Below are 24,697 nucleotides of genomic sequence, written 5' to 3' on the forward strand. Positions count from 1 at the left end.
GGCCCCACACTGATTAGACCCGCATCTGGGACCTCTGGGGACTGGTAACAGTTTAGAACTAGTGAGGATGGCCACCCCCATCCCCAAACAAAGAGCTGGTGTGTCCTTTTCCCAGGGAGTCACCCAAAGAAATGGCTACAGTTGCCCTTGGAGTGCTCAGAGGGGGACAGCCTGTGGTTCACTCCAGGTCTGTGAATGATTTTCACCTGGAAAGTTAGGCTGTGCCTCTCCATCATGGTGACCACGTTGGGTTTCTGGACATTGACCATTAACTCTCAAGGAATGTCCTAAGAACTAGTTAGTCCTCAAAGGGATCTTGACACACTGCTGGTCTTGATGGCAATCCTGTTCCATACAAAGCACTTTTAAGTCTCCATACAGCAACTCACGGCACTCTCATCCACACACACGTCTTTCTTGTAAGCCTGGGAACCAACTTCTGACGCTACAACACAGCCGAAGCCCAGAGCTGGTCAGTAATCAAGGTGAGGCCAGGGTCTTACTCGGGCCCATGGCCAGCAAACAGCTCTCCTCCAGTTCACCTCACTTCGTAAATCGGGGGTGTTGAGTATATCCCACTGCACCTCCCTGCAGGAATGTGTTTGCCTTTGCATCACTGTCTTGGCAGGGAGAGGGCAGGACAACCCAGATACTTCTCCCTGGCCCTTCAAATTTCAACATAGGATACACTCACCACCTCTGGACACAACGCTGAAGTCTTATCATTTCCCAAAGTGATGCATTCTCTACTGTTTGTTCAAAAAAATACTTTATTTATTAAACAATATATCCATAATCTATAACATGATCAAAAAATACAGATATACATCTTTACATTATTTAATAAAAAGATTTACAATATTATCTTTCCTTTACAAAGGGAACATAGGTAATAATTCCTTGAAAATAAAATGTAACATTCATGTTAAAGCTGCATCATCTTTTTGGATGAGATGTGGTAAAAGTGAACACCACAAAATACATACGAAGGAAGAAACTTCATAGGACTGTCTCCTGAATGAGAACATTTCTTAGACTTCCCACTTTAAATGCCTCTCAGCACAGGTAATGTCAACTAATCAGTGTTCATTAAAAATGGAGGAAAACCTTAACTCAAGAATGCCCATGAGAAGTGTCCGAATCCTGTGACGGGGCAGGCCTTGGCTGTGGCATGTGGACAGTTATTGCTTGAAGCAGCCCCTACCAAGGGCTGCCAGGGACAGGGCAGGAGGCAAGTGCAGTGCAGCTCCCTGGAACAGCATTGACACAAGGCTGGCCGGCATCCCCATGCATCTCACCACACACGGCTGTACACCCGGCTTCCAGGGCCCTGGCTAGTCCCAGTCTCACGTCCACCTGCCTGGGGCCCAGCCTGCACAGTGGGGACAGTCACTCAGGCCTCAGCCCAGCCAACAGCTCCACTAGCACAGCCAGAGATGCAGAGCTCAGCTTAAAAAACTGTTAGTGTAGATGTGTCCTGTTGGAAAACAAGGAGGTTTCTCAAATGCTAGCTGAAAACATAGCACTGAGAATAAGAACAATGGTTTTGCTTCTCCTCTGAACAAGATACTTCTTCCCTTACCAGTAAACCCCAGCCCTGGAGGCCGCACCCTCACCTGCTGGGCCCAGCCCAGATCCTGCAACCTGAGGGATGGGGTTGGCTCCACAGCTGTCCTCAGGATCAGAGATGGGACCTGGCAGGCACAGTCAGGGTTCCAGCCTGAATCACCCCCAGGACAAGGGCAGCTAAGCTGTGGGGAGCAAATCACTGTGGTGCTCCAGCCGTCCAGGGCCAGAGCCAGCCAGGTGGCCTGACCTTCTCTCTCAACCAGAGAGACACCCTTTCGTCTTTCTGACTCCGACGGTATTAATGGTCAGGAATGGCGTTCAGGCATTCTCCAAACATCCCAGAGGACCTTCCTATCATGCTCATGATTTCCATTTTTTTCAAAGCTGTCTGCATATTATTTTGGTAATATTATTGTAACTGGCAAAAGTAAACACTAGAAACAGATAAGCACAGAAACTTACAAAAAGTCGACACATGGGGTGCTGCACAGTGACAAGCAGAATGACAACACTGAACTTTAAACAAAAGCTTAAGACAGAAGTTGGTCTCATTCTCAGGAAATGAGCATGGCCTCAGGAAACCAGGTGACAATTGAAACTAGCCAGCCATTAACCTGCATCCACAAACACACTGTGTTCCAGTGGCAAGTGAGTGTGTTCAAAGATGAAGTGCAAATATTAAATTCGCTTCCAAAGAATCATCACAAACTTAATGTACTTACCTATCCTCTCCACAAAAACTGGTAAAAGAATGAAGAAAAAAAATTTCCACAACTGATTCCTCACAATCTTTAGACACCTGTAATGTAAAAACTAAGTTGCTAAATACAAGCGGGCCTCGTGTTCCAGTGCAGCTGAGTTACAGGTGCGCCCCCAACTTCTTCCTGAGCAGCAAGAAGACATCGGTTCTGAGACAGTGCATCAGGCCTGGAACCCACCAGGGACAGGCTGTGGCAGCTGGTGACCCCTACTCTAACCACCAGCACACAAGCTTAAGTAACCCCCGCCAGCAGTCATTTGGAAGCAAGTCCTGCTCCCTCGGGTGGCTCTAGAAAGGACAGCAGTCCGGACACGTTCCGTGCAGGGTAAGACCCACTAAGGGCCACAGATTCCAGCTGGACCCCAGCTGCCCTCTGATATCTGCTCCCAATTGCCAAATAGTAACTCATTTGCAGGAAGGGGCTGGTCTAGGATGCAGCTTCACCAGTTCCTCTGCCCTATGTCCTCTCTGTGGTGAAACACAAGGCTAGGAGAGGATGTGGTACAGGAGGCCATTGGAAGGAAGCAGGTGGACCACTCCAGAGGACACTCCTCACAAAGAGAACGAGATTCTTCTGAAGCTGGGCATTTCACACCTTGATTCTATCTCTTGGATCTTTTTTTCTGGCAAAAGAAACCCTGACTTGTCTGAATCACGCAGGGTGGGTCTTGGAGAGTCCATGGACGCTCCCGGAGGCCCCACTCTAGGTACCATCACAAGTGGATCTCAACATACCAAATGTATGCGATGTCCCCAACTAGTACCAAAGAGATGGTTTAAAACCAGTTTGGTGAATGCTGATTAAACAGAAAGTACACTCTAGTTTCCTAGCTTCATTCCAGAACTGCTATTGTGGCACAAGAAATTCACAAATCACATCACATAATTGTAGTCCTCTGGGAGACAAAGTGCTGACCCAGTGTGTAACAGAAGCAGGTTCAAAATCGGCTCTTGGTAGACTGGATTCACTTCACAAACAGACTTCATGCAATTACAATAATTTCATCTTCACAGTAAAAACATCCGGAATTCCCAGAGAAATGGAACATCTGCCAGTCTGTTACGCTGTTTCTCATTGGTGCTGGTCATGGTCACCTACGGCCCATCTGCCCATCCAGAGCGGTTTACTCCAGACAGTGAAACCTCAGGGAAGAAATGGCAGTCCAGACTAAAAGGCAGTGCACAGCCAAGCAGAGTTCCTTCTGGGAGGCGCAGCCCTTCCGGTGCAGCTGCCAGCTCCGAGCGCACCTGAGTAGGGAGGGCGCCTTCCGGCAACGCCCACCAGACTACACACCCGTGCACTCAGCGTGGCCAATGTGCATAGAGTGGTGTGGGCTCTCAGGGGAAGCCCAGGAAACTGCAGACCACACAAGGCTCACACCTCTAGCTGCAAATTGATGGCAGTATCTGCTCCGAGCTGGCACGTCCCACCATACCCAGCACACCGCATGCACACACCCACGTAGTCACTCGGGCTCGTGGGACTGCTGTGCTCAGTGCTGGGTCTGTACAAAAAGTCATGAGAACAAAGTCACTGTGGCAAGATCCCTCCTCTGTGCAAACAGGGTATCAGGTGGGTTCTTGTTGGTTTTAGGAAATATCCAGAATTACAACTGGCCACTGAGTTATTAAATATCATTCAAAACAAGGTAGCTTTAAGATGAAGGTAAAATATTGCAACGTGAATAAAGGAGTGTATCAACTTGCTCTTCTGGCCTGGTGTCAGCCTCTTCCTTACTTCTTCTTCCTCCTCTCCTGGACGCACCGAGGACAGAACCTGTGATGAGAGAGACAGTGTTCGTTAGCCCTCTGCAGATTTCCGCCAGCACTCGGGAGGCCCAGACCCTGCCTCCCAGTGAAACAGCACCAGAACCAGAAGAGAGACCCACAAACACAGTGCACAGCTCTCCCACCAGGAAAAATCTCCTTAGCAAGTCGCTCTATCTAGCATGGCTGTTTTCAAATAGATAGATATAAATCCATCAGCAAAACTGCTTTCAGACATGAGCATTCCTCTTGACCAAAACAGAGACAACACCTGCTGTTGAGCTGGTGGCCTAGTGTGGGTGTAGGATGAGGTGCACGCCGACCAGGCAGGCCACAGGCTCCGGCCCATCCTGCAGACTGTGGTCAGGTGACCCTGCGCAAGCAAGTTCCAGAAGTCTCAGACACAGAGCGCTTTCTCAGTCACTCCTGGACCATGGCAGCACACAGGGACACAAGGACAGTCCAAACTGCTGTCCACCTCAGCCCTCCTGAGCTCCCTATCAGAAGGCAGCTGATTACCATGTAGCTGAGCTCACCCAGGCCAGGTCTACACTAGCGAATGGGCCCTGAGGAAGCCTCAGTCCCTCAAGAGGGCTCTTGCCCCTGCCCTAGTCCTGCCTGCCCCCGGCCCTACCCTGCCCTCTGGCCCCTTGCCCTGCCTGCCCCCTGACCCTACCCCTGCCCCTGGCCCCTGCCTGCCGACTGCCCATGCCCTGGCTGAGCCCTGAAGAAGCAGCGCCCAGCATCATGCTCATACACGGCACACACAGTACAAGCACGGCAATCAGCTCACATCTCACTGACCAAGAAGCATGCACACTCGGTGATCTCTAAAAAGACCACAAAGACGTACAGCCAGCGTGGCTCAGTGGTTGAGCATTGACTTATGAACCAGGAAGTCCTGGTTCGATTCCTGGTCAGGACACAAGCCTGGGTTGTGGGCTCAATCCCCAGTGGGGGGCATGTAGGAGGCAGCCAATCAATGATTCTCTCTCATCACTGATGTTTCTATCTCTCTCTCCCTCTCCCTTCCTCTCTGAAATCAATACAAACATATAAAAATAAAAATACCCCAAAGAAATCAGAAGGACATCCGGGTTGGGTCCCCACCATGCCTCCGGGCTCTGCCTGTTCTCCCAGAGGCAAAACTGTTTTCCAAGGCCTGCTAGGAAACTTCCAGCAGGAGCTCCACAAACAACTCAAACACAACATGTCCAGAATCAAACTCTAATCAAACTCCTCCTGCCTCATGCCCCTTCCATCAGCTCAGGAGCTCCCCGTCATCACAGGCCAAGCCTGCCCCGTGGGTCGGCCTCCTCAAGCCCAAAGGGCCGCCCTGATCAGCCAGGGCCCTGACCACAGTCCCATCACATTCCCATCACCCACGCCAAAGGGCACTGTCAGGGCTGCTGCATCACTTCTCAGACTTGCTGGTGCGTCCCGGTGCCCAGGGAGCCCCTGCCAGGACAAGACTGCACAGGCTGAGACACAGCACCGCACCCGGCCCTGCTGTCATCCACTGAGGACCCAGAATAAGGCAGACTGTCCTCAGGGCATCTAGTCCCCGGCTACATACAGCAACTGTGTCACACACACACACACAAACAGGGAGGGTGACATCTCCACAGCTGCAGCCTAGAACACGCCTGCCTTTAGCACAACTAAACAAAACCAGGTGTTTACTTAAATGGCATCATAGGGACAACTGAATACCAGGATGAAGAACAGGAGGGGCTCAGTCCAGAGCATGTAAGTCCCTGACCAGGCACAGCGCCCGCCCACCTGGTCCCATTCGTTTAATACTGTGTTCCTCATCTTCTCTGAAAGCTTCCCCAGCAGAAAAGAACCCCTCATTTCTCATTTTTATTTAGGATTACCTCTACCTCACTCAAAAGAGTCAGAATGGCCATTATATAGAACAACAGAAATGTAGGTGTTCTGCAAATATAATAGAAGATGCCCCAGGTTAGGTGGGCAGCAAATGACCCTCATTGACTTGGCCAGGGTCACAGGACCAGTGTGTGACACAGCCAGATCCCCAAACCCACCGGGGGCCAGAGCAGGGAAGGTTACTAGGCCCAGCCACCCCCACCTCATTCTCGGGAAGGAGATAGAACAGTGCCCCATACTGACCATTTTCCTTTGGGCTTCGTAGTCAGGTCTACACAGGCAAAGTGAAACCACTCGATCGGGCACTGCAAGGCGGCAGGGGAGAGGGGGAGAGCTGCAGTGAGCACTTGGCTTGCTGTGTGCCAGACACAGAGAGTCTGCCACCTCCTCATCCCACCATCCCCTCACCCCTCCCCATCCCAGCCCACCTGGTACAAGACCCTGCCCAGGGTCCCACGGGGCGGGGGGGAGAGGAGGGATGCCGCAGTGTCTGGCTTCCCGTCTCAAGGCCCCGCATCTTGCGGCAGAACCCCACCACAGCATGCCCAACACTCACATCTGGATTGTCACAGCCAATCATTTCCCCGTAGGACACCTGGTGGCAGAGGCAGTAGGTGGGCTCGTTGGGGTCCACGGGCATGTCCAGCACATCAGAGGGATGCACAGACAGGATGGTGTCAGTGAACTCCGACCTGCAGGGACACAGCAGTGTTGAGCAGCAGTTAGATGGGACCACATTGCTCCTGTGGTACCTGACTGGTAGTGGGGGCAAAGGCACATTCACCTTCCGGCTTCGGGGTCCAGCCCACTTGGGCACATGAAGCCATCCTGCCTCAGTCCCTCCACCTGGATAGGACCTGCTCCCAGGACTCACCCCCACCCCAGGTCGACCCTCTTGCACCTCCAAGGGGCCTCTCCTCCCCACCCAGGGCAGGCACCCTACGGGATCCCACCCACACAGGTCCGGCAGTCTGAGCAGGCCTGCCCCCACCAGCTCTCTCCATTTCTCCCATGACAATGGCTTGTGAGTTCCCACTCACATCCCCACGTATCTTCTTCACCCCAAAACCCATGAAGCCCACCAGCTCCCCTCACCCTCCAAGGTCTTAATCTCAGGAGTCCCCCTCTGCCCACCCATCAGCAGGAATGCTTCTGACCACAGCCACCCTCCCCACTCACCTGGGAAGCAGGCCTGTTGCCATCCCCCCTCAGTTCCCCTCAGAGTCTCTAACGCATGGCCCAGCCAGGATCCACCGTGCCCACACCTCCCTCCAACCCCACAGCTCTGCAGCGGGGTGGTGGGACAGACGTCCACCTGTTACAGGGAAGGGACTAGGGCATTTACTCTTCATGTGTTTCAGTATTTTTTAAATAAAGCTGCAAGCTGCAGGTTACACAGACAGTATATTCCCATCAGTACAGAGACCTGCCCCCAGATAGAGAACACATATGTTCACTGAACACACACGTGCTATGTACACTAATTCACAGGGCAGCACGGCAGAGGGGAAGCTGAGCAAGTGGCAGGCCAGGACAACTGACATCATGACGTGGGTGACATGAGAAGTCTGCTTCCCAAAGGGAACCCCCCCTTACCGGTTCCGGTCTAGGAAGGTTTTGTGCCTTTGTGGTCACATACCAAGCTCCATAATGCCCCCAGCATGCCACATGACGCCCCATATGTGCTGCCCACCCCCCAGCATGAGTGCCGCCCATGCAGGCTCCAGGCACATCTGAGTCTCCTCCCTCTGCTCCGTCTCTGGGAATAGACAGGATTTTTTCTTTAGATCTGAAAGTCATAAATGTCACAAGAACCTGCCCCATCCATGTGCTTTAACACTACTTCAGGCAACAGTCACAGCAGCCCTCAGGCTACGACACTGGCTCCTTGCTGCACTGAAACCTAGGTTTGTCACCACGGCCCATGACACTGTCTCACCCACCTGCTGGCTCTGTCCTGTCTCCCAGGTGCTCACCCTGAATAACCACACATACTCGGCACACTCTCGCTCTGTGGCACTCTCCACACTTCTGCAGACTATGTTTCAGCTGCCCCCTGACCCTCGCCTGTCACTCTGTGTTCAAGGGCACGGGCCAGATGTGGGTGGCAGCAAGAGAAGCTTGAGGGACTTAGGGCACCACCTGACAAGGTCACCACCTCGCCAGCAATCAGGCCTGGGGATTGGTCCTGAGCCACCTCGTCTCCAATCTCAACAGAGGGGACTCCAGAATGGAGGGGGCTCCAGGGTGGTGGGCGCTCATGCTACCCCTGGAGGGAAGCACATAGGAAGTTGCCAAGCCTGTCCTTCGAGCAGGCCAGGCGACCCCACTGCCTGAGGTGCTCGCTCTGGCCTGACTGGACACCAGAGCTGTCCTCCAAGCTATTCCCGTGGACATAGGGGACATCCCTCCCAGGCAGTGACAGGGGCCCCTCCCAAACACTGCAAGTAGCCCTCCAGCAGGGGCGGCTGCTCATCCAAGCTTTGGGATGTGAGGGGTACAGGAGGAACTGTCCCCAGTCCACACACAGCTCCTGCCTTGCCAGAAGACAGCATGGCCAGGCAAGGAAACAGCCTAGCCAGTATGGCTCAGTGGTTGAGCATCAACCCAGAGGTCATGATTCGATTGCCGGCCAGGGCACATGCCCGGGTTGCGGGCTTGATACCCAGTGTGGGGTGTGCAGGAGGCAGCCAATCGATGGTTCCCTCTCATCACTGATTTTTCTATCTCTCTCTCCCTCTCCCCTCCTCTCTGAAATCAATAAAGATGTATTTCTTTTAAATAACTAAATAAAAATAAAAAAAAAGAAACAAATAGAACTTCTTGAGAAGAAAATATGTTAAATGAACGATTTACTAAAGGAGGCTAAAATTCAATTAGACACCAAGGGAAAAGAACTTGAAGACAAAGAAATAGAAATTATCTAAACTGAGCACAGATAAGAAATTAAGCAGAGCCTGTGATCTGTGGAAAATGTCAAGCTAAATAACAAACATGTAATTGGAGTCCCCTAAAAAGGACGCTTATGGCGTACAATGGGTTAAAATCTATTTAAGATAATCAATGGTTTGATCTGAAATAATAACACTAATATATTGTGGGGCTTGTCACATGTAGAAGTAAAAATTCTGACAATAACACCAAAAACAGGAGTAGGAAGGAAAAATATGTGTGTAGGTTCTTATAGTAAACATCTGAACAATCTAAATATTGCATGAAAAGGCGGAGATTATCAGATTAGATGAAAATGCAAGATGCAACTACTTGCTGCCTTCAAGACACCCACTCTAAATACAAAAAAAATATACATGTTGGAAGTAGAAGAATGAAAAAGGAAACATACACCATCAAAAACTCACCATCAGACAGTGGGAAGGGCTGTAGTAATATCAGACAGAGCAGACTTCAAAACAAAGAACATTATAAGTAATAAAGAAATAAATTTCATAATGATAAAGAAGTCAATTACTTTTTTTAAAACTAAATGCTCATGTAGAACCAAATAACAGAGCTTCAAAATACATGAAGCAAAAACTGACAGACCAGAAAGGAGAAACAGATAAATCCATAATTAGAGTTGGAGATTTCAACAATCCTCTTTCAATAGTTCATAAACTAAACAGAACACCAGTAAGAATACAGAAGACTTGAACAACACTATTAACCTAGCCATTGAATTCACATTTATAGAACACTCCAGCCAACGACAGTAAAATATATATTCTTTTCAGTGGATATGGAACGTTTAGCAAGACAAACCATAACCCATAACACAAGTCTTAATCAATTGTAGAAGATTTCAATTACAGAAATGTTCTCTGATCCTAACAAAAATAGAAATTAAAATCAGAAAGTTACAAGGAAAACCCCAAATTACTTGGAAACTGAGAAACCTATTCATACATAAGCTATGGGTCAAAGAAAAACCACCAAGGAAAATTTTAAGTATTTTGAATGGAATTTAAAAATATATCAAAATTTGTGAGATGTAGCTAAAACCGAAATTAGAAGAAAACTTACAGCTTTAAATACTTGTTAGAAAAGGAAGATATGAAAATCAAAGATCTAAGCTACTTCTATCTTAAAAAGCTAGAGAAAGAAAAGCAAAGCCCGGGCTGGTTTGGCTCAGTGTTGGCCTGCGGACCAAAGGGTCCCAGGCTCGATTCTGGTCAGGGGCACGTGCCTGGGTTGCGGGCTCAGTCCAATGTGCAGGAGGCAGCGAATCAATGGTTCCCTCTCATCATTGATGTTTCTATCTCTCTCTCTTCCTCTCTGAAATCAATAAAATATATATATATATTTTTAAAAAGCAAAGTAAATCTAAGTAGCTTAATAGGAAGGAAATAATAAGAGCAGAAATAAATGCAATAGAAAACAGAGGGGTGCCATGGCCAGTGCTGCTCAGCGGTTTGAGTATCTGCCCGCACTCTGAAGGGTCTTGGGTTCGATTCCTGGTCAAGGGCATGTACCTGGGTTGCAGGTTTAATCCCCAGCCCCACAGTCAGGGAGCATGCAAGAGGCAACCAATCGATGTGCCACTCTCACATCCATGTTTCTCTCTCTCTCTCTCTCTCTCTCCCTCTCCCTCCCTTCTACTCTCTCTAAATACAAAAGAAGACAGGAGGGGGGGGGTGGGGATCAATGAAACCAAAAGCTAGTTCTCAATCAAGACAAAATGAGAGAAGACATAAATTAACAATGTCAGGTCTGAAAGAGCAGTCGTCTGTACAAATCCTATAACATTAGAAGAATCACATAATATTATAAACAACCTGATGTCAATAAGTCAGACACCTTACAAGAAACTACAAATTTTTGTAGACACATTACCAAAACTGACTCAAAAAGATACAAAAAGCCCAAATAGTTCCATAATTTAGAAAAAAATATCAAACCATATACTTAAAATGAGAACATCTTACTGTATGTAAATTATCTTCTATAATAATAAAAGCATAGTATGCAAATCAACTGAACAGCCAAACAGCGGAACGACCGTCCAGTCCGGACGAAGTCGGGGCTGCAGCCGTGGGATCGAGGCAGCCACTGAGGCTGCAAAGGCCTACTCTCATGTATCGGGCTTCTAGTTCCTTAATAAAGTCCATCTCAAAGTTTAATGTCCAGGAGTGTACTCATGGGGGAAAAAACTAGAAAGAACAGGTAGGGCATATACTATATATACTGTATATGTGGCTCACGTTGGTTTGGGCAGAGTGAGGAGGTAATGGTTCTGGCAGGCATGTCAAAGGACACGCCCCTCACAGCAACTCATCACACTATGTTTGTTCTGTGTCATGTTCTGCATCCCTGTAGTGCTTTACAATACAAAGGCTGGCATCTGGGTGTTTTTAAAAGATGAAAGTTTGAACACCAGGTTTAATAACCAAAAATTTTCCTTTTTCTGTCAAGATCTAACTCTTCAGACCTCTCCCCATAACTGTCAGAATCATCTCCACAGAAGCCAGCTGGCATTTTACCATATTGTCTTTAGTCTAAATATTTCTGAGAAGCAACACTACAGTACAGGGGAGGGCGTCAGGTGGCAGGCTTTACATGAAACATCTTCAAGGTCGAGTTAAATGGCATGTGTGTTTAATAAATGCAATCACACAATAAGGAATATATACAAAATATATTTATATATAAAATGATCAATTGATACATAGGCAGCTACTAAACAGCGGCTTAGCCCGAATACACACTCGAGAGGCAGGCATACGCTCAGAGAAGGGGCTGTGGAACCAGCCTGATGCTCTTGCACATGGGCCACCAGGCAGGGGCAGGCGCACTCCCTGGGAATCACTGCCCACCACGCTGCTCACCTCGGCTGCTTAAGGGACTGACAGACTGACACACGAAAAGTCCACAGAACTAACTATAGCCATGCTGGGCGTGGTAAGCACTTCCTCAGGGTGGCTGTCACTGGTGTTTAGATCTAGCAAATACTAATGGTGTTCCTTGGGGGAAAATAGAAAAGAAAAAGGCCTCTCACCCTCCTTTATGCTTCTTTTTCTTTGGAGTGTCTTCTTCTGAGGTCCTTCTGCCTCGCCCCCGGGAACTTCTCTTTTCTTTCTGGCTTCGACCTTCTGAAAGACAATGAAGACTCAATTACTGTCACAGAATTCACTAAAGCAGGACAAGGTTTACCCAAATATGGTATTTACTGACAGGTTCCTAACATATTTATCAGACAATTCTTCAAAACTCCAGTTAAAAGTAACAAAATAAAGAAAAATGGACAGACTTGCTTTTTAACCCTCGTCCTCCAGAGCTCTCAAAGTCGCTACCCTCCAGCTTGTCTTTCAGGTCTGCTTCAAAGCGCGCCAGGTCTGCATCGAGCCTCCGAATGTGTTTATCCACCTGCACAGGAGGTCAAGTCACATTTAACATGAAAGCAAACAGCCTGGAGTCACAGCCCAGCACCAGCCAACCACTCCGCGCTATCTAAGCCTCTACCTGAGCCTTCCATTAACAAAGTTCTGCTAAAGTGTGGCCACCGTGTCAAAGTGTACAAGATGGTCCTTTTTGACACCTCAACCAAATAAATCCTGCTCAGGAAATACCATGAGTCGGCAATATGAGACAGAGAGCTGTGAAACACAATGGACTAGGGTTGAGGATGTTTGAGATCGAGTCCTAACTTAAAAACCTGAAGAACATATAGGTTCTTAAACAGAGTAACAAAAAAACAAAAACAAAAAAAAGGAAAATAAAATTCCTCCAGTGCTTTGGCTATGGATGAGCTGGAAGGAAGGGAGAGAAGGCACTGCAATCAGGGCAGCGAGAGGAGCCGAGCCTGTTCCCATCCTGAAGTCACAGCCCACCAGGGAGAGTGACAGTACCTTCCACATGTGGAAATGAATTACAATCTTCGTTTTGCCTCATAGTAAAAATCTGACTCAATGACAATTGACCAAAGCCAATATTTCAGAAAGCAGACTGCATACTCCAAAGATGTAGCACTTGGGGCATCAAAATCCCAAATACAAGCATTAAGGTCTCCTTCTAGAGCAGTGATTCTCAACCTTTCTAATGCCGCGACCCTTTAATACAGTTCCTCGTGTTGTGGTGAACCCCAACCATAAAATTATTTTCGTTGCTACTTCATAACTGTAATTTTGCTACTGTTAATGAATTGTAATGTAAATATCTGTGTTTTCCGATGGTCTTAGGCCTGACAGGTTGAGAACCGCTAGCAGGGTCGCCTAAGACCATCGGAAAACACAGATATTTAAATAAGCAAAAGAGCAGAGAAAACAAGACGCAGTCACAGTCTGGGGTGAATGACACCCCCCATTTGTACTCCTCTGGAAGCATCAGTCTGCCAGAGTCTGAACTGTCCCCAGCCCCCAGCCGTCCCTGCCCTTGGGATCCCTGAGCAGCTCATCCCCACCCCCCTCCTACCCCCAACCCCCACCCCACCGCCTGGCCTCTCACCATCTCGTAGGTTTGCATGGCCAGCTGCACCTTGTCATCGCTATACTCCTTGCACTTGCTGTAGGCGCTCTGGATCTTCTGCAGATGCTCTACCCGCTGCTCTGGGGACAGAGTCTTCACTGTGGAGATGTACTCCGCGGCCAGGATATCAATCTCCGCTTTCTTATCTGATAGAGAAATGGCTGAAAGCTAGTCCCTGCATGAGATGCCAGAACAGGCTCACCAGACTGGCAACAAATGAAGCCTGACAACATCAAGTGTCGGCGAGTGACTGACAAGCACCCCGAAGTACTGTAGGTGGGGACACGAGGGCACAGCACTCCACAGGCAACGTGTCTACAGGCAGTGTGTCTACAGACAGCGTGGCACCTCGGAGCTGGACAGAGGCTCTGGCCAGGGCAAGGTGCCCAGGACAGTTCTGCATACCACTGCTGTCCCAGGAGCATGCATCACGCCTGCTCTGACTCATAAAAGTCCCTATCGGAACAATGAAGTGTGTGCTCACCTTACCTAAGACCTGGCATACTACTCTTAGGTACCCACCCTAAAGATTTAGATGCCAGGATACACATGGGAAAACATCCATAACTTCAGGAAACAAGAAACAACCCAAATGTCCAGTCCTCACTCGAACAGACAAATAGCTCTGCTCCAGCAACAAAAAGAACCAGCTGCTGGTTCACAGAACACCACGTATTAATCCACAAAAGGTGACCATGAGCAAGAAAAGGGACAAAGGACACGCTGTGTGGCTCATAAACATCCAGGTGGGACAGACACAACTCTTAACTCCAGTTTAGAGGTGGGAAAACACCTGTTGCAGGTGGGATTCAGGGTGGTGGCCCCAGAGGGGGGTCACACAGGTCCCCAAGAGCCAGAAGCTCCACCTTACCTGGGGACAGTTTCACCAGGTAATACGTTGTAAATGTTTATGCTTATTTCTGAATGCAAATCTGTATTTCATAATAAAAGAAGTCTCTGTATTTGCTAGTCAGGCTGCTGTATCTTAGTGAAAAACCGCAGCTACTCCAATAAGAAAATTAAATGGTAATATGAAAACCACTGACACCCAAGCTCATCATCACAAAATATAAAGCCTCAGGGCTAAGGACAACCCAAAACTTCTAAACAGGACAAGAAAAAGATGGCATGTATAAAGGACGAGGGATCCAAATGGCCTCCGATTTCTCAAAAGCAACATGGAAGCCAAGAACCAGTCAGCAATGCCTATCACACCCTGGGGGAATGACTATCAATCTGAAATGCTACCCCCAAACTATTAAGTGACTAGAGGCCAGAACAAACACGCTTCAGACACGCAACGTTAGAAGACATTTACCTTCCTAGGTACCCTTTTTCAGGAGGCTATCGGGGGAAAAGCTCCTCCGAAATGAGGGCAAATCAAGAAAAAGGGTGTTTAAAAAAAGAAAAAGGATGCTTATGACCCAGGAAATGGAGTCCCAACTGAAGAGGAGCAAAGGGAGAGCCCAAGAAAACCCAGCACCTGCATGTGCAGCAGGCCCGGAAACCACCAGCTCGGACGGACCTGCAGGACCTGCGTCTGGAGAGGTCTCCAGGCAGAGCAGGCAGAGCCAGCAGAGAACCCTGTGCAGCAGACACACTGAAAACGCAGTGGAAATGTGGAAAACACAGCCAACAAACAAAGCAATTAGAAACTCCAAGAAAAACTATTATTCAAAAAATGTAGCCCGGCCGGTGTGGCTCAGTGGTTGAGCATCAACCTATGAACCAGGAGGTCATGGTTCGTTTCCTGGGCAGAGCACATGTGTGGTTTTCATGCTCAGTCCCCAGTGGGGAGCATGCAGGAGGCAGTCAATCAATGATTCTCTCTCGTCATTGATGTTTCTCTCTCTCCCTCTCCCTTCCTCTCTGAATCAATAAAAATATATTTTTTAAAAGAAGTATTAGCTAACCTTTTAAACTATGCATACACAGTTTGAAATTAGAAAGTCTTTTAAAAGAAAGAAAAGGTAACAGATATTTTGACGGTATGGAAAGGATGATCCTTATAGATCTGATTTGAAGAAGTGTAAGAATCCAAGGAACTAAGTTTGGTTTAAAGTATCAGCAACTCTCTCTAGACACCATCCGAAGCCATAGCCTAGGACTAGGCCACACAGCCCCACTTGCAAAGGCTGGTCACCCAGTGCCACCCCAGGATCCTGGTGCCTCCTCTCCCCAGATGTACTGGAGGCCTGAGCCCACCTTCTGTCCTCTGGTCCAGCTCACGCATCAGCTGGAAGTTCCTCTGAAGTTCACAAGGAAGGTTCTCGATACCTGAAACACAAGGACATGGACTTCTCAGGAGAGGCACACAAATCTACCTGCTGGGCTTTAACCCTGAAGTCAACAGATAATAAGCCCACTTTGTCTTCTCTTTCTGCTAGGGTTTGAAGAGGACAAGGATTAAGATACCCTCTTTTAGTGGCGTGTGAGTACCAAACACTGATACAAGGCTGACACTTCCGAAGTTGCCAAATGCTGGAGAAGCCACAGGTGAACTTAGAAACAAGTTGCGAGCAGAGGCAGGAAAGATGGCCTCTTGACTCCCACCCCAGACCCTCCAGTCTAGATTACCCCACCACAGCCACCCAGTCCAACCCTGGGGTCCTCTTTGATCTTTCCCCACCTTACTCTGAAATCTGCACTGGGTAATGCAAACCAGCACTGCTGGTAGAACTTTATCGAAGGATGAAAGCGTTCTCTAAGTTGTCCAAAAATGTGGGACTGGCCACACTGGGCTACTGAGCATGTGAAATGGGCGAGAACCCACTGAGGGACTGAACTTCTAATTTCACTCAAGTTTATTCACTTAAGGTTAAACAGGACATGCTGAACCTCACAGGTGGAGGATCCCATGCAATGCTGCTAACCTGTTTGTGCTGCCATCCTCATAGTTCAGGCCAACGTCCCCACACACCTGCACAGCCACAACAGGCCCTGACTGGACTCCTGTGTCCAGTCTTGGCCACCCTCCACTCTCCCCATGTGCCAGCGATCATTTCAAGAGCTCAATCTAATCTTTAGAAGCTGCTGCTTAAAGCCCCAGTGCTCCTCAGCCCCCAGAGAGCCATGAAAACTCCCCACACAGCCTCAGGGCTCACCATGCCCTCCCCAGACATCCCTGCTCTGCAGGATTCTGCAGGACAGGCCACTCCCTGCTCTCAAGACTTATGGGGCTCCTTCGTGGCCTTTAATTTTCTATAAACTTTAAAAATAATCTGTCTTCCCATGTGATAGTAAGTTCTAGGAAAATGGGGATCATGTCTGCTTTCCTGGAACACAGGACATGCTCAAGAAGCAAGCAGGTGCCCTAGCCAGTTTGGATCAGTGGATAGAGTGTCTGCTTGCGGACTGAAGGGTCCCAGGTTCAATTCCAGTCAAGAGCACATACCTTGGTTGCAGGCTCAATCCCCAGCCCTGGTTGGGGCACGTGTGGGAGGCAACCAATCAATGTGTCTCTCACATCGATGTTTCTCTCTCTATGTCTCTCCCTCTCCCTTCCACTCTCTCTAAAAATCAATGGAAAAAAATATCCTCGGGTGAGGATTAACAAAACAAAAAAAGAAGCAGGTGCCTCCTTTCCCAGCCTTCATGTTCAGGTTCCTCAGACCCTCCCATAGGGGCCACTGGGCAGGTGGTGGGACAGAAAGGGCAAGCCCCAGTGCTCCCAAGCAGGCACCTGAGTGCAGATCTCTCTAGTGACAATGAAGGGAGGGCTCCCCTCCAGTGCTCTCCCACCTGACCTGTGCTTAGGATGGGCCAGGAGAGCAGAACAAACGACCAAGATTGGGTAACCCCTTCTTGGGGAGAGCTGATCCCCACTGTCTCCTTCAGAGCAGGGGCTCACTCCTACTCAGCAACTCCTGGGGCGCCCAGGCCGGGGTGACCATGAATATCCCCAGTGCAGCAAGGTGCCCCATGCCCCAGCCAGAGCCAGACACTCCCAAAATGTGTGTGACCTTGACAAGCTACTCAGCCTCCGTGAAATGCGGAAATAACCATCTGGTCAGGAGGGTCCACCCTGAGCTACAGATAGACAGAAGGATGCCTGCTGGAGGAGCCTCATGGACGTCAGTCCTGCACACATCATCAGTCCCGTAAGTACCCCCGCGAAAAGGCAGGCATCCTGGGAGACCCTCCAGGCCAGCATCGCCTCCCCATCTTCCAGATGCACAAGCTGAGGCTCGGTGCCCGGAAGCGACTCCGTGGACCCCAGGCCCGGAGCCCCCCAGGCCCGGAGCCACCCAGGCCCAGTTCAGCATTCAAGGGGGCTGGGGCTCACCACCATCTTGGGGCCTGAGTGGTGGGAGGCAGGTCCAAATCAAGTAAGAGCAAGGCCTGAGACCAAGACAAGACTGTGGAGGGCGGGGCCTACTCGGGGAGGCTAGAACTAGACTGGGCGTGGTTTTATATGGGGGCGTGACCTGTTTGTGAGGGCGTGGCCTATCAGGAGAGCCGGGCCCAGCTGAGGGGTGGAACCGCGCACTGGCCCCGCCCCGCCGTGACGCACCTAGAAATTGGCGCGGCAGTGTCGGTGGACCCGGCGCCGCACCCCCCGCGCGCTTCCCACCCTTGTACCCGCCCGATCCGCGTCCGCCTCCGCCGCCCCTGGGCCGTCCCACAGCCCCCACGAACCCGGGATCCGCACGCGGCTCTTAGCGTGCGGGGGAAAATGGCGGAGAGGGCCCCGCACGGGCGACGGCCCGGGGGACACGCGGAAGGGGGGAGCGCTTACTGTCCAGGTAGTGCTCCAAGTACATGGCAGTCGCCATCTTCGTCCGCGGCCGCGCTCTGGGTCTGCGCAGGCGGGCGGAGCCGCGAGAAGTAGAGGGCGGGGCCGGCACGTTCACTATTAATGAGCTGCGCGTGAGGATTGGTCAGCAGGCGGGGCGGCCACCGGCGGGATCCGCCCCCTGGCTTCCGGCCGCAGGGGTGCGTGCCGCACCTCGGGGGAAGCGAGGTCGGGGGCCGAGGGCGTTCCCTGTGGCAGCGTTGAGGGACGGGAGGTTCCTAATCCCCTTTTGGCCTGGTCGTCCTTTTGGCAGGGTCAGGTCTGGCGGAAGCCTGGGAGGAGTGAAGAACGTGGTCCAGCGGTCGAGAGGGTCCCCTGGAGTGCACCGGATGCGCGCAGAAAAACGGGGGGTCACGGGGTCAGCACGTGTCGCTGGGGGTCAGGGAAACGCTGGGCCCAGCGCTAGCCGCCCGAGGCCCCTCACGGGGGTGCAGGGGAGGGGCTCCGCGCGACCCCCGCGTGCGGGAGGGACCACTGGTTCCTGGATGGGAGGATCCAGGACCCGGAACCGCACACCCCCATCCTCCTCCCTTGGGATTCAGGTAGCCCTGACCAATGAGTTTTCTTATTGAAAATGCATCTATAACACCAGCCCCCGCCCAGCGGTGTGGCTCAGTTGGTTGAATATCCTCCCATGCACTAAGAGGTCACCAGTTGATTCCACCTCAGGGCACTTGCCTGGGTGTAGGGCTCATCCCCAGGGGGGCCCTATAGGAGACAGCCCATTGATTTTTCTCTCATCAATCTATCCCTTTCAAAAATTTAAAAAAAAAAAAGTACCCCCTTCTCTATGTGGACGAAAAGGGGCCACATACTAATCCTGGAAAGCTCAGGGCAGGCCTGCATGCTGGCCTTACAAACTCAGAAACCTAAAATAACCACAAAGGATGGTCTGAGATTAAAACTTTTTAACTAAAATCAGTTTATGGTGGGTAACATGTCCTAGGCTAGACTCTTCCCTGACAGGTAAATCTTCACCTTAAACCTGTCGTCTTTTTGCATCTAGGATAACATACGTTTGGAATGTCAAAGTGATTTCTTTTCCAGACGCCTCAAAACATAGGTACTGCAACAGAGCAAGACCACACATCCTCTCCTTACTGAGTTAATTGTTGACTGTTAACTATCCTGCACCCACCTATTTAAAAAATGTGTATGTCTGTCATTATACTTTTTATCCAATCCCAGAGGTTTCTCCTGCTTTGCTTTCTCTTGCCTCCCTAATCTATTACCAACGGATTTCATGTGACCCACTTTTGTCTTTTTATGATAATGTATAAAATGTGTGAAACTGCCATTCTCTGGAGCATTTTCTCAATCCATTGAGATTTTGCTTCCCAGCAATTGTGGACAGTTCGGCTCAAATAAACTCACAAAAATTCTCTATAGGTTTGAATGTTTCTTACGTTGACACCTAAACCCGAAATTTTTAAAAATTGAAATGTTTTTGCCCACTTTACATTCATTATGAAAATTCAAACTATCCAGGAACTTACAAAGGAGTTTTCCCCACCTCTGGAAGGTACCGGACTGTGACTGTCTTGTTCACCTTTGAATGCAAATGGTAGCAGTTTGGGGGCATTCTTTCTGGCCCCATTTAATGCTTGATGAGAAGATGCCCACACGCATGCATACATAACTAAATACTACCCTTTTTTAAAAAAATATATTTTATTGATTTTTTACAGAGAGGAAGGGAGAGGGATAGAGAGTTAGAAACACCGATGAGAGAGAAACATCAATCAGCCACCTCCTGCACAACCCCTACTGGGAATGTGCCTGCAACCAAGGTACATGCCCTTGACCGGAATCGAACCCGGGACCTTTCAGTCTGCAGGCCGACGCTCTATCCACTGAGCCAAACCGGTTTCAGCCTACCTTTATTTTTTTATTGTTTTAAGTGGCTAAGGTTTTTTGTTTTTGTTTTTTAATTAATAGGCTTTATTTTTTAGAGTAGTTTGGGGCTCACAGAAAAATTTAGAAGAAAATAGAGTTCTTGTATAACCCTTCCACAGAAACATGAACTGGGTTTTCCCCAATATAAACATTTTGTATTGGTGTGGTTCATTATTAGGATTGATGAAACAACATTGATACATTATTTTTAACTAAAGTCCTTAGTTCACATTAAGGTTCACTTTGTTGTACAATTTTGTTAAGTACCCACCATTACAGTATCATACAGAAGTTTCTCTGCCCTAAAAATTCCCTGTGCTCTGCCTGTTCATCTCTCCTCCCCCCACAACCCCTGGCAAACTCTGATCTGTCTACTATCTCTATAGTTTTGCCTTTTCCAGAGTATCATATAGTTGGAATTATACAGTATGTAACCTTTCAGGTTAGCTTCTTTCACTTAGTAATACTGTATGCGTTTAAGTTTCCTCTATGCCCTTTCCTGGCTTTATAGATTCTTTCTTCTTAATAGCCAGATATTTCATTTTCTGTATGTACCACAGTTTTTCCATTCACCTATTGAAGAAAACTAGGTTGCTTCCAAGTTTTGTCAAGAATAAAGCTGCTTTTGCCCTAACCGGTTTGGCTCAGTGGATAGAGCATCAGCCTGCAGACTGAAGGGTCCCAGGTTCGATTCCAGTCAAGGGCATGTACCTTGGTTGCGGGCACATCTCCAGTAGGGGGTGTGCAGGAGGCAGCTGATCGATGATGCTTCTCTCTCATCAATGTTTCTAACTCTCTATCCCTCTCCCTTCCTCTCTGTAAAAAAATCAATAAAATATATTTAAAAAAAAAATAATAAAGCTGCTTTACTTACTCATGTGCAGGGTTTCTGTTTGTTTTTTTAAATAGATTTTTATTGATTTCAGAGAGGAAGGGAGAGGGATAGTTAGAAACATCAATGATGAGAGAGAATCATTAATGGGCTGCCTCCTGTACACTCCCTACTGGGGATTGAGCCCACACCCTGGGCATGTACCTTGACCAGGAATCCAACCTTGACCTCTTGATTCATAGGTTAACTCCCAACCATTGAGCCACACTGCCAGGCCAAGCACAGGGTTTTTTTTTTTTTTAATATTTTTATTGGTTTTTAGAGAGAGAGAGAAACATTGTGTGAGAGAAACATCCATCAGCTGCCTCCTGCACACACCCTACTGGGGATCAAGCCCGAAACCCAGTGCATGGGATGATGCTCAACCAACTGAGCAACAGTGGCCAGGACTCAGAGTATTGTATTTTCTAAGTGCTGATAATTTTAAATGAACTAACTCTCTACTAAGGATGTTTCCACACTTTTGTTAACCTTAGATTTCATCAGGCTTTATCTTTGCTAACATGATAGAAAAAGAAATAACCAACCCTAACTGGTTTGGCTCAGTGGATAGAGCATAGGTCTGCAGACTGAAAGGTCCCGGGTTCGATTCCGGTCAAGGGCATGTACCTTGGTTGCAGGCACATCCCCAGTGGGAGGTGTGCAGGAGGCAGCTGATCGATGTTTCTGACACTCTATCCCTCTCCCTTCGTCTCTGTAAAAAAATCAATAAAATATATTTTTAAAAAAAGAAAAGAAATAACCAAAAATCCACGTCGGTGTTTAATTTGTATTTCTTTTCTTTTAAGTGAGGCTAAACATATTTTTACATATTTGTTGGCTATTTGTTGTTCTCGTCTAAAAATATAATTATTATTATTATAGAAAATAAATCACATATTGTGCCCTTCATATATCATATACTGAAAATAACATTTCCCAGATGGCAGTTTGTCATTCACTCATATAAGAAAACAGATGAAGCCCTAGCCAGCTTGGCTCAGTGGATAGAGCGTCAGCCTTCAGACTGAAGGGTCCCGGGTTCGATTCCAGCCAAGGGCACATGCCTGGGTTGCTGGCTTGATACCCAGTAGGGGGCGTGCAAGAGGCAGCCAATCAATAATTATCTCTCATCATTGATGTTTCTAGCTCTCTTCTCCTCCCTTCCTGTCTGAAATCAATAAAGAAATATATTTTTTAAAAAAACTGATGAATTCTTTTACAGGGACCTTGTTTTAGAAGCTACCTTACTTTCTTCTCATTGCTCTATACTCTGGAGCAGAGTTGCTCAATCTTAAGACTATGACATTTGGAATCTGATACTCTGCTGTGGGGCTGTCCTGCGTCTTATAGGCTATTTAGCAGCATCCTCTACCCACCTTACACTCTCTCTAAAAATCAATGGAAAAAATAACCTCAGGTGAGCATTAATAAGAAAATAAAAAGGTCCCCAGTTGAGAACCAGAGTTTTAGGGGAAGGCTAAGCTACTCTAACCAAGAAACCCAACCAAATCCAGTGGCTTAGAAAAAAGTTTTATTTCTTATGTAATTGTCCAGGGGCAGATGGCCATGCCTATGGGGTCACAGAAACCCAGATTCCTTCCAAGTGGTGTCTGCTCCTAAAGGGCCTCGTCATTGTCTTCATGGTCAAGGCTGGGTTGCAAGGAGGGCAGGGCAGGGAATAGGGACAGTGTTTAGTTTGCTATTTGAAGGAGCACATGCCACTTCTCACATTTCATTGGTGGTAACTTAGACACCTAGACACATCTAACTGCAATGAAGGCTGGGAAATGGATTCTGGTAGGGCAGTGGTGTGCCCAGCACAATCTATTCTTCTGGAAGTAGGTGAGTGCTATGGACTGAATATCCCCACTCCCCCCAAATTATTCTTAGGCTGAATCCTAAACCCTTAATGTGACTGTAGTTGGAGAATTAAAAGGAAGACACCAGAGCTCTCTCTCCCCAACACCTTACAGTAGAAAGTCAGGTGAGGACACAGTCATTTGCAACCCAAAGGGAGAACTCTGACCAACATCAACCCTCCTGCTGCCTTGATCTTGGACTTCCAGCCTCCAGAACTGTGAGAAAATAGATCTGCTGTCTAAGCTGCCCATCTGTGGTGTTTGTTATGAGCCTAGCTAAGAGAGAGACTTTGGTGGATGTCTGATAGCTCCTGTGAGATGGAAGGTTAGCACACTGAGCAACAGAACAGTACAAGGGTTTGAGTCCTTTTATTTATTTTTTTTAATGGAAAATCTCAAATACAAAAGTAGAGAAAACCTAATGAATCCCAGGCACCTGCCAGTTTCAGCAACTTAGGACCAATTTTGTTTCACCTGTCTCCAAAAACATTCAAACACAGCATCCCTGCCCTAACCGGTTTGGCTCAGTGGATAGAGCATCGGCCTGCGGACTGAAGGATCCCAGGTTCGGTTCCGGTCAAGGGCATGGACCTTGGTTGTGGGCACATTCCTGGCCGGGGGTGTGCAGGAGGCGGCTGATTGATGTTTCTCTCTCATCATTTCCCTCTCATCGATGTTTCCCACTCTCTATCCTCCTCCCTTCCTCTCTGTAAAAAATCAATAAAATAAAATAAAAAAACACACAGCATCCCATCATGTCCTCCACAGAGTGGACACCCTTGTGCCCACCTGCCTATCAGAAGGTAGGGTGAAGAGGTCCTTCCTACTTGCACTGCTCCAGGCAGACTGTGCTACATCAGGTCAGGGCAGCAGGGCACGAAGAAGAGTGCATGTCCAGGTGCAAAGGCTTGTGTATGCCCCTGTCAGGGCTACGAGGTGAGGACCTGAGGCCTGGAGGTACAGCAGTCACAGTGACCAGGAAGGAAAAGCTAAGAGAACTGCTAAGGTGCTGACATCTTTTGACAACATTTGACATCACTGAGCAGCAGGAGTTCTTGGCTGTCTCATCTAGGTTTTGTGTTATTTGAGATAATTGAATACCACAGTCAGGCTAATATTCTGGTCTGCGCAGTTAAAGGCATCCTGATAAAAGAGAGGCATGATAGCCCGGCCGGTGTGGTTCAGTGGTTGAGTGTTCACCTATGAACCAGGAGGTCCTGGTTCAATTCCTGGTCAGGGCACATGCCAGGGTTTCAGGCTTAATCCCCAGTGGGGGGTGTGCTGGGAGATTCTCTCTCATCATTGGTGTTTCTATCTCGCCCTCTCCCTTTCTGAAATCAACAAATATATATATATATATTTTTTTTAAAGGCATGACACACACACACACACACACACACAATTTTTTTTAAAAAGGCATGACATGTTGGAAGAAGTGGAAGCAAAGTTGAATGAGCACATGCCACTTCTCATGTTGTGCTCCTTCACTTGTTGTAGCTTATTAACAAACTACTTGTGCTGGCTTAGCCATTTCTGCAATAAAAAGGGCACCCCATCCTTACTCAGTATGCAAGGCCCCATCAGCCAGGTCCCCTCTATTTTCATGGGTGACCAGGACAGCTGTGTATTCACAAAGGTTCCCATCTGCCTGGTGAGCTGGTCCTACAGATGTGGTACAAGGCTGTCCTGGTGTTGTATGCAGTGGGAATAGCACCAGGTGTCTGACCAGTGGGATCAGACCAAACCTGGGTTCAGCAACCTTGGTACTTGGGTTCTGGCTAGGAAAGGATTCAGAGCAAGACCCAAACTGTAAGAGAACCTTTATTGGG

The 24,697-nt window shown here is 48.4% G+C and overlaps 1 protein-coding gene across 5 annotated transcripts; it reads right to left on the reverse strand.

Annotated features, from left to right (window-relative positions):
• Nucleotides 1–752: 752 nt before the first annotated feature.
• On the reverse strand, nucleotides 753–18,237 carry ING5 (inhibitor of growth family member 5). 5 transcript variants are annotated; one of them, XR_008557466.1, is made up of 9 exons: nucleotides 18,183–18,237; nucleotides 15,650–15,721; nucleotides 13,424–13,590; nucleotides 12,235–12,346; nucleotides 11,979–12,072; nucleotides 6,543–6,678; nucleotides 6,230–6,291; nucleotides 2,292–4,106; nucleotides 753–1,477 (listed from the first exon to the last, which is right to left on the reverse strand). XR_008557466.1 is itself a non-coding variant. In XM_008138487.3 (8 exons), exons 1-8 carry the CDS (start codon nucleotides 18,217–18,219, stop codon nucleotides 4,064–4,066), a joined length of 723 nt encoding a protein of 240 aa, XP_008136709.1. In that variant the 5' UTR covers nucleotides 18,220–18,237; the 3' UTR covers nucleotides 753–4,063. The 5 variants fall into 5 exon arrangements, 2 of the variants coding, with proteins under 2 accessions (XP_008136709.1, XP_054579215.1); XR_008557464.1 differs by having other exon boundaries at nucleotides 753–1,751; XR_008557465.1 differs by having other exon boundaries at nucleotides 1,617–4,106.
• Between the last annotated feature and the right edge of the window lie 6,460 nt (nucleotides 18,238–24,697).

Source organism: Eptesicus fuscus, chromosome 11, assembly GCF_027574615.1.
Source record: "Eptesicus fuscus isolate TK198812 chromosome 11, DD_ASM_mEF_20220401, whole genome shotgun sequence".
Classification (NCBI taxonomy): Eukaryota; Metazoa; Chordata; class Mammalia; order Chiroptera; family Vespertilionidae; genus Eptesicus; species Eptesicus fuscus.

Coding starts and splice junctions, on each gene's coding strand:
- ING5 (XM_008138487.3), bottom strand. CDS start 18,219: ATGGCGACTGCCATGTACTTGGAGCACTACCTGGACA. Junction 15,722..18,182: donor CTTGGAGCACTACCTGGACA/GTAAGCGCTCCC, acceptor CTTGTGTTTCAG/GTATCGAGAACCTTCCTTGT. Junction 6,292..6,542: donor TTGGCTGTGACAATCCAGAT/GTGAGTGTTGGG, acceptor GCCGCCTTGCAG/TGCCCGATCGAGTGGTTTCA.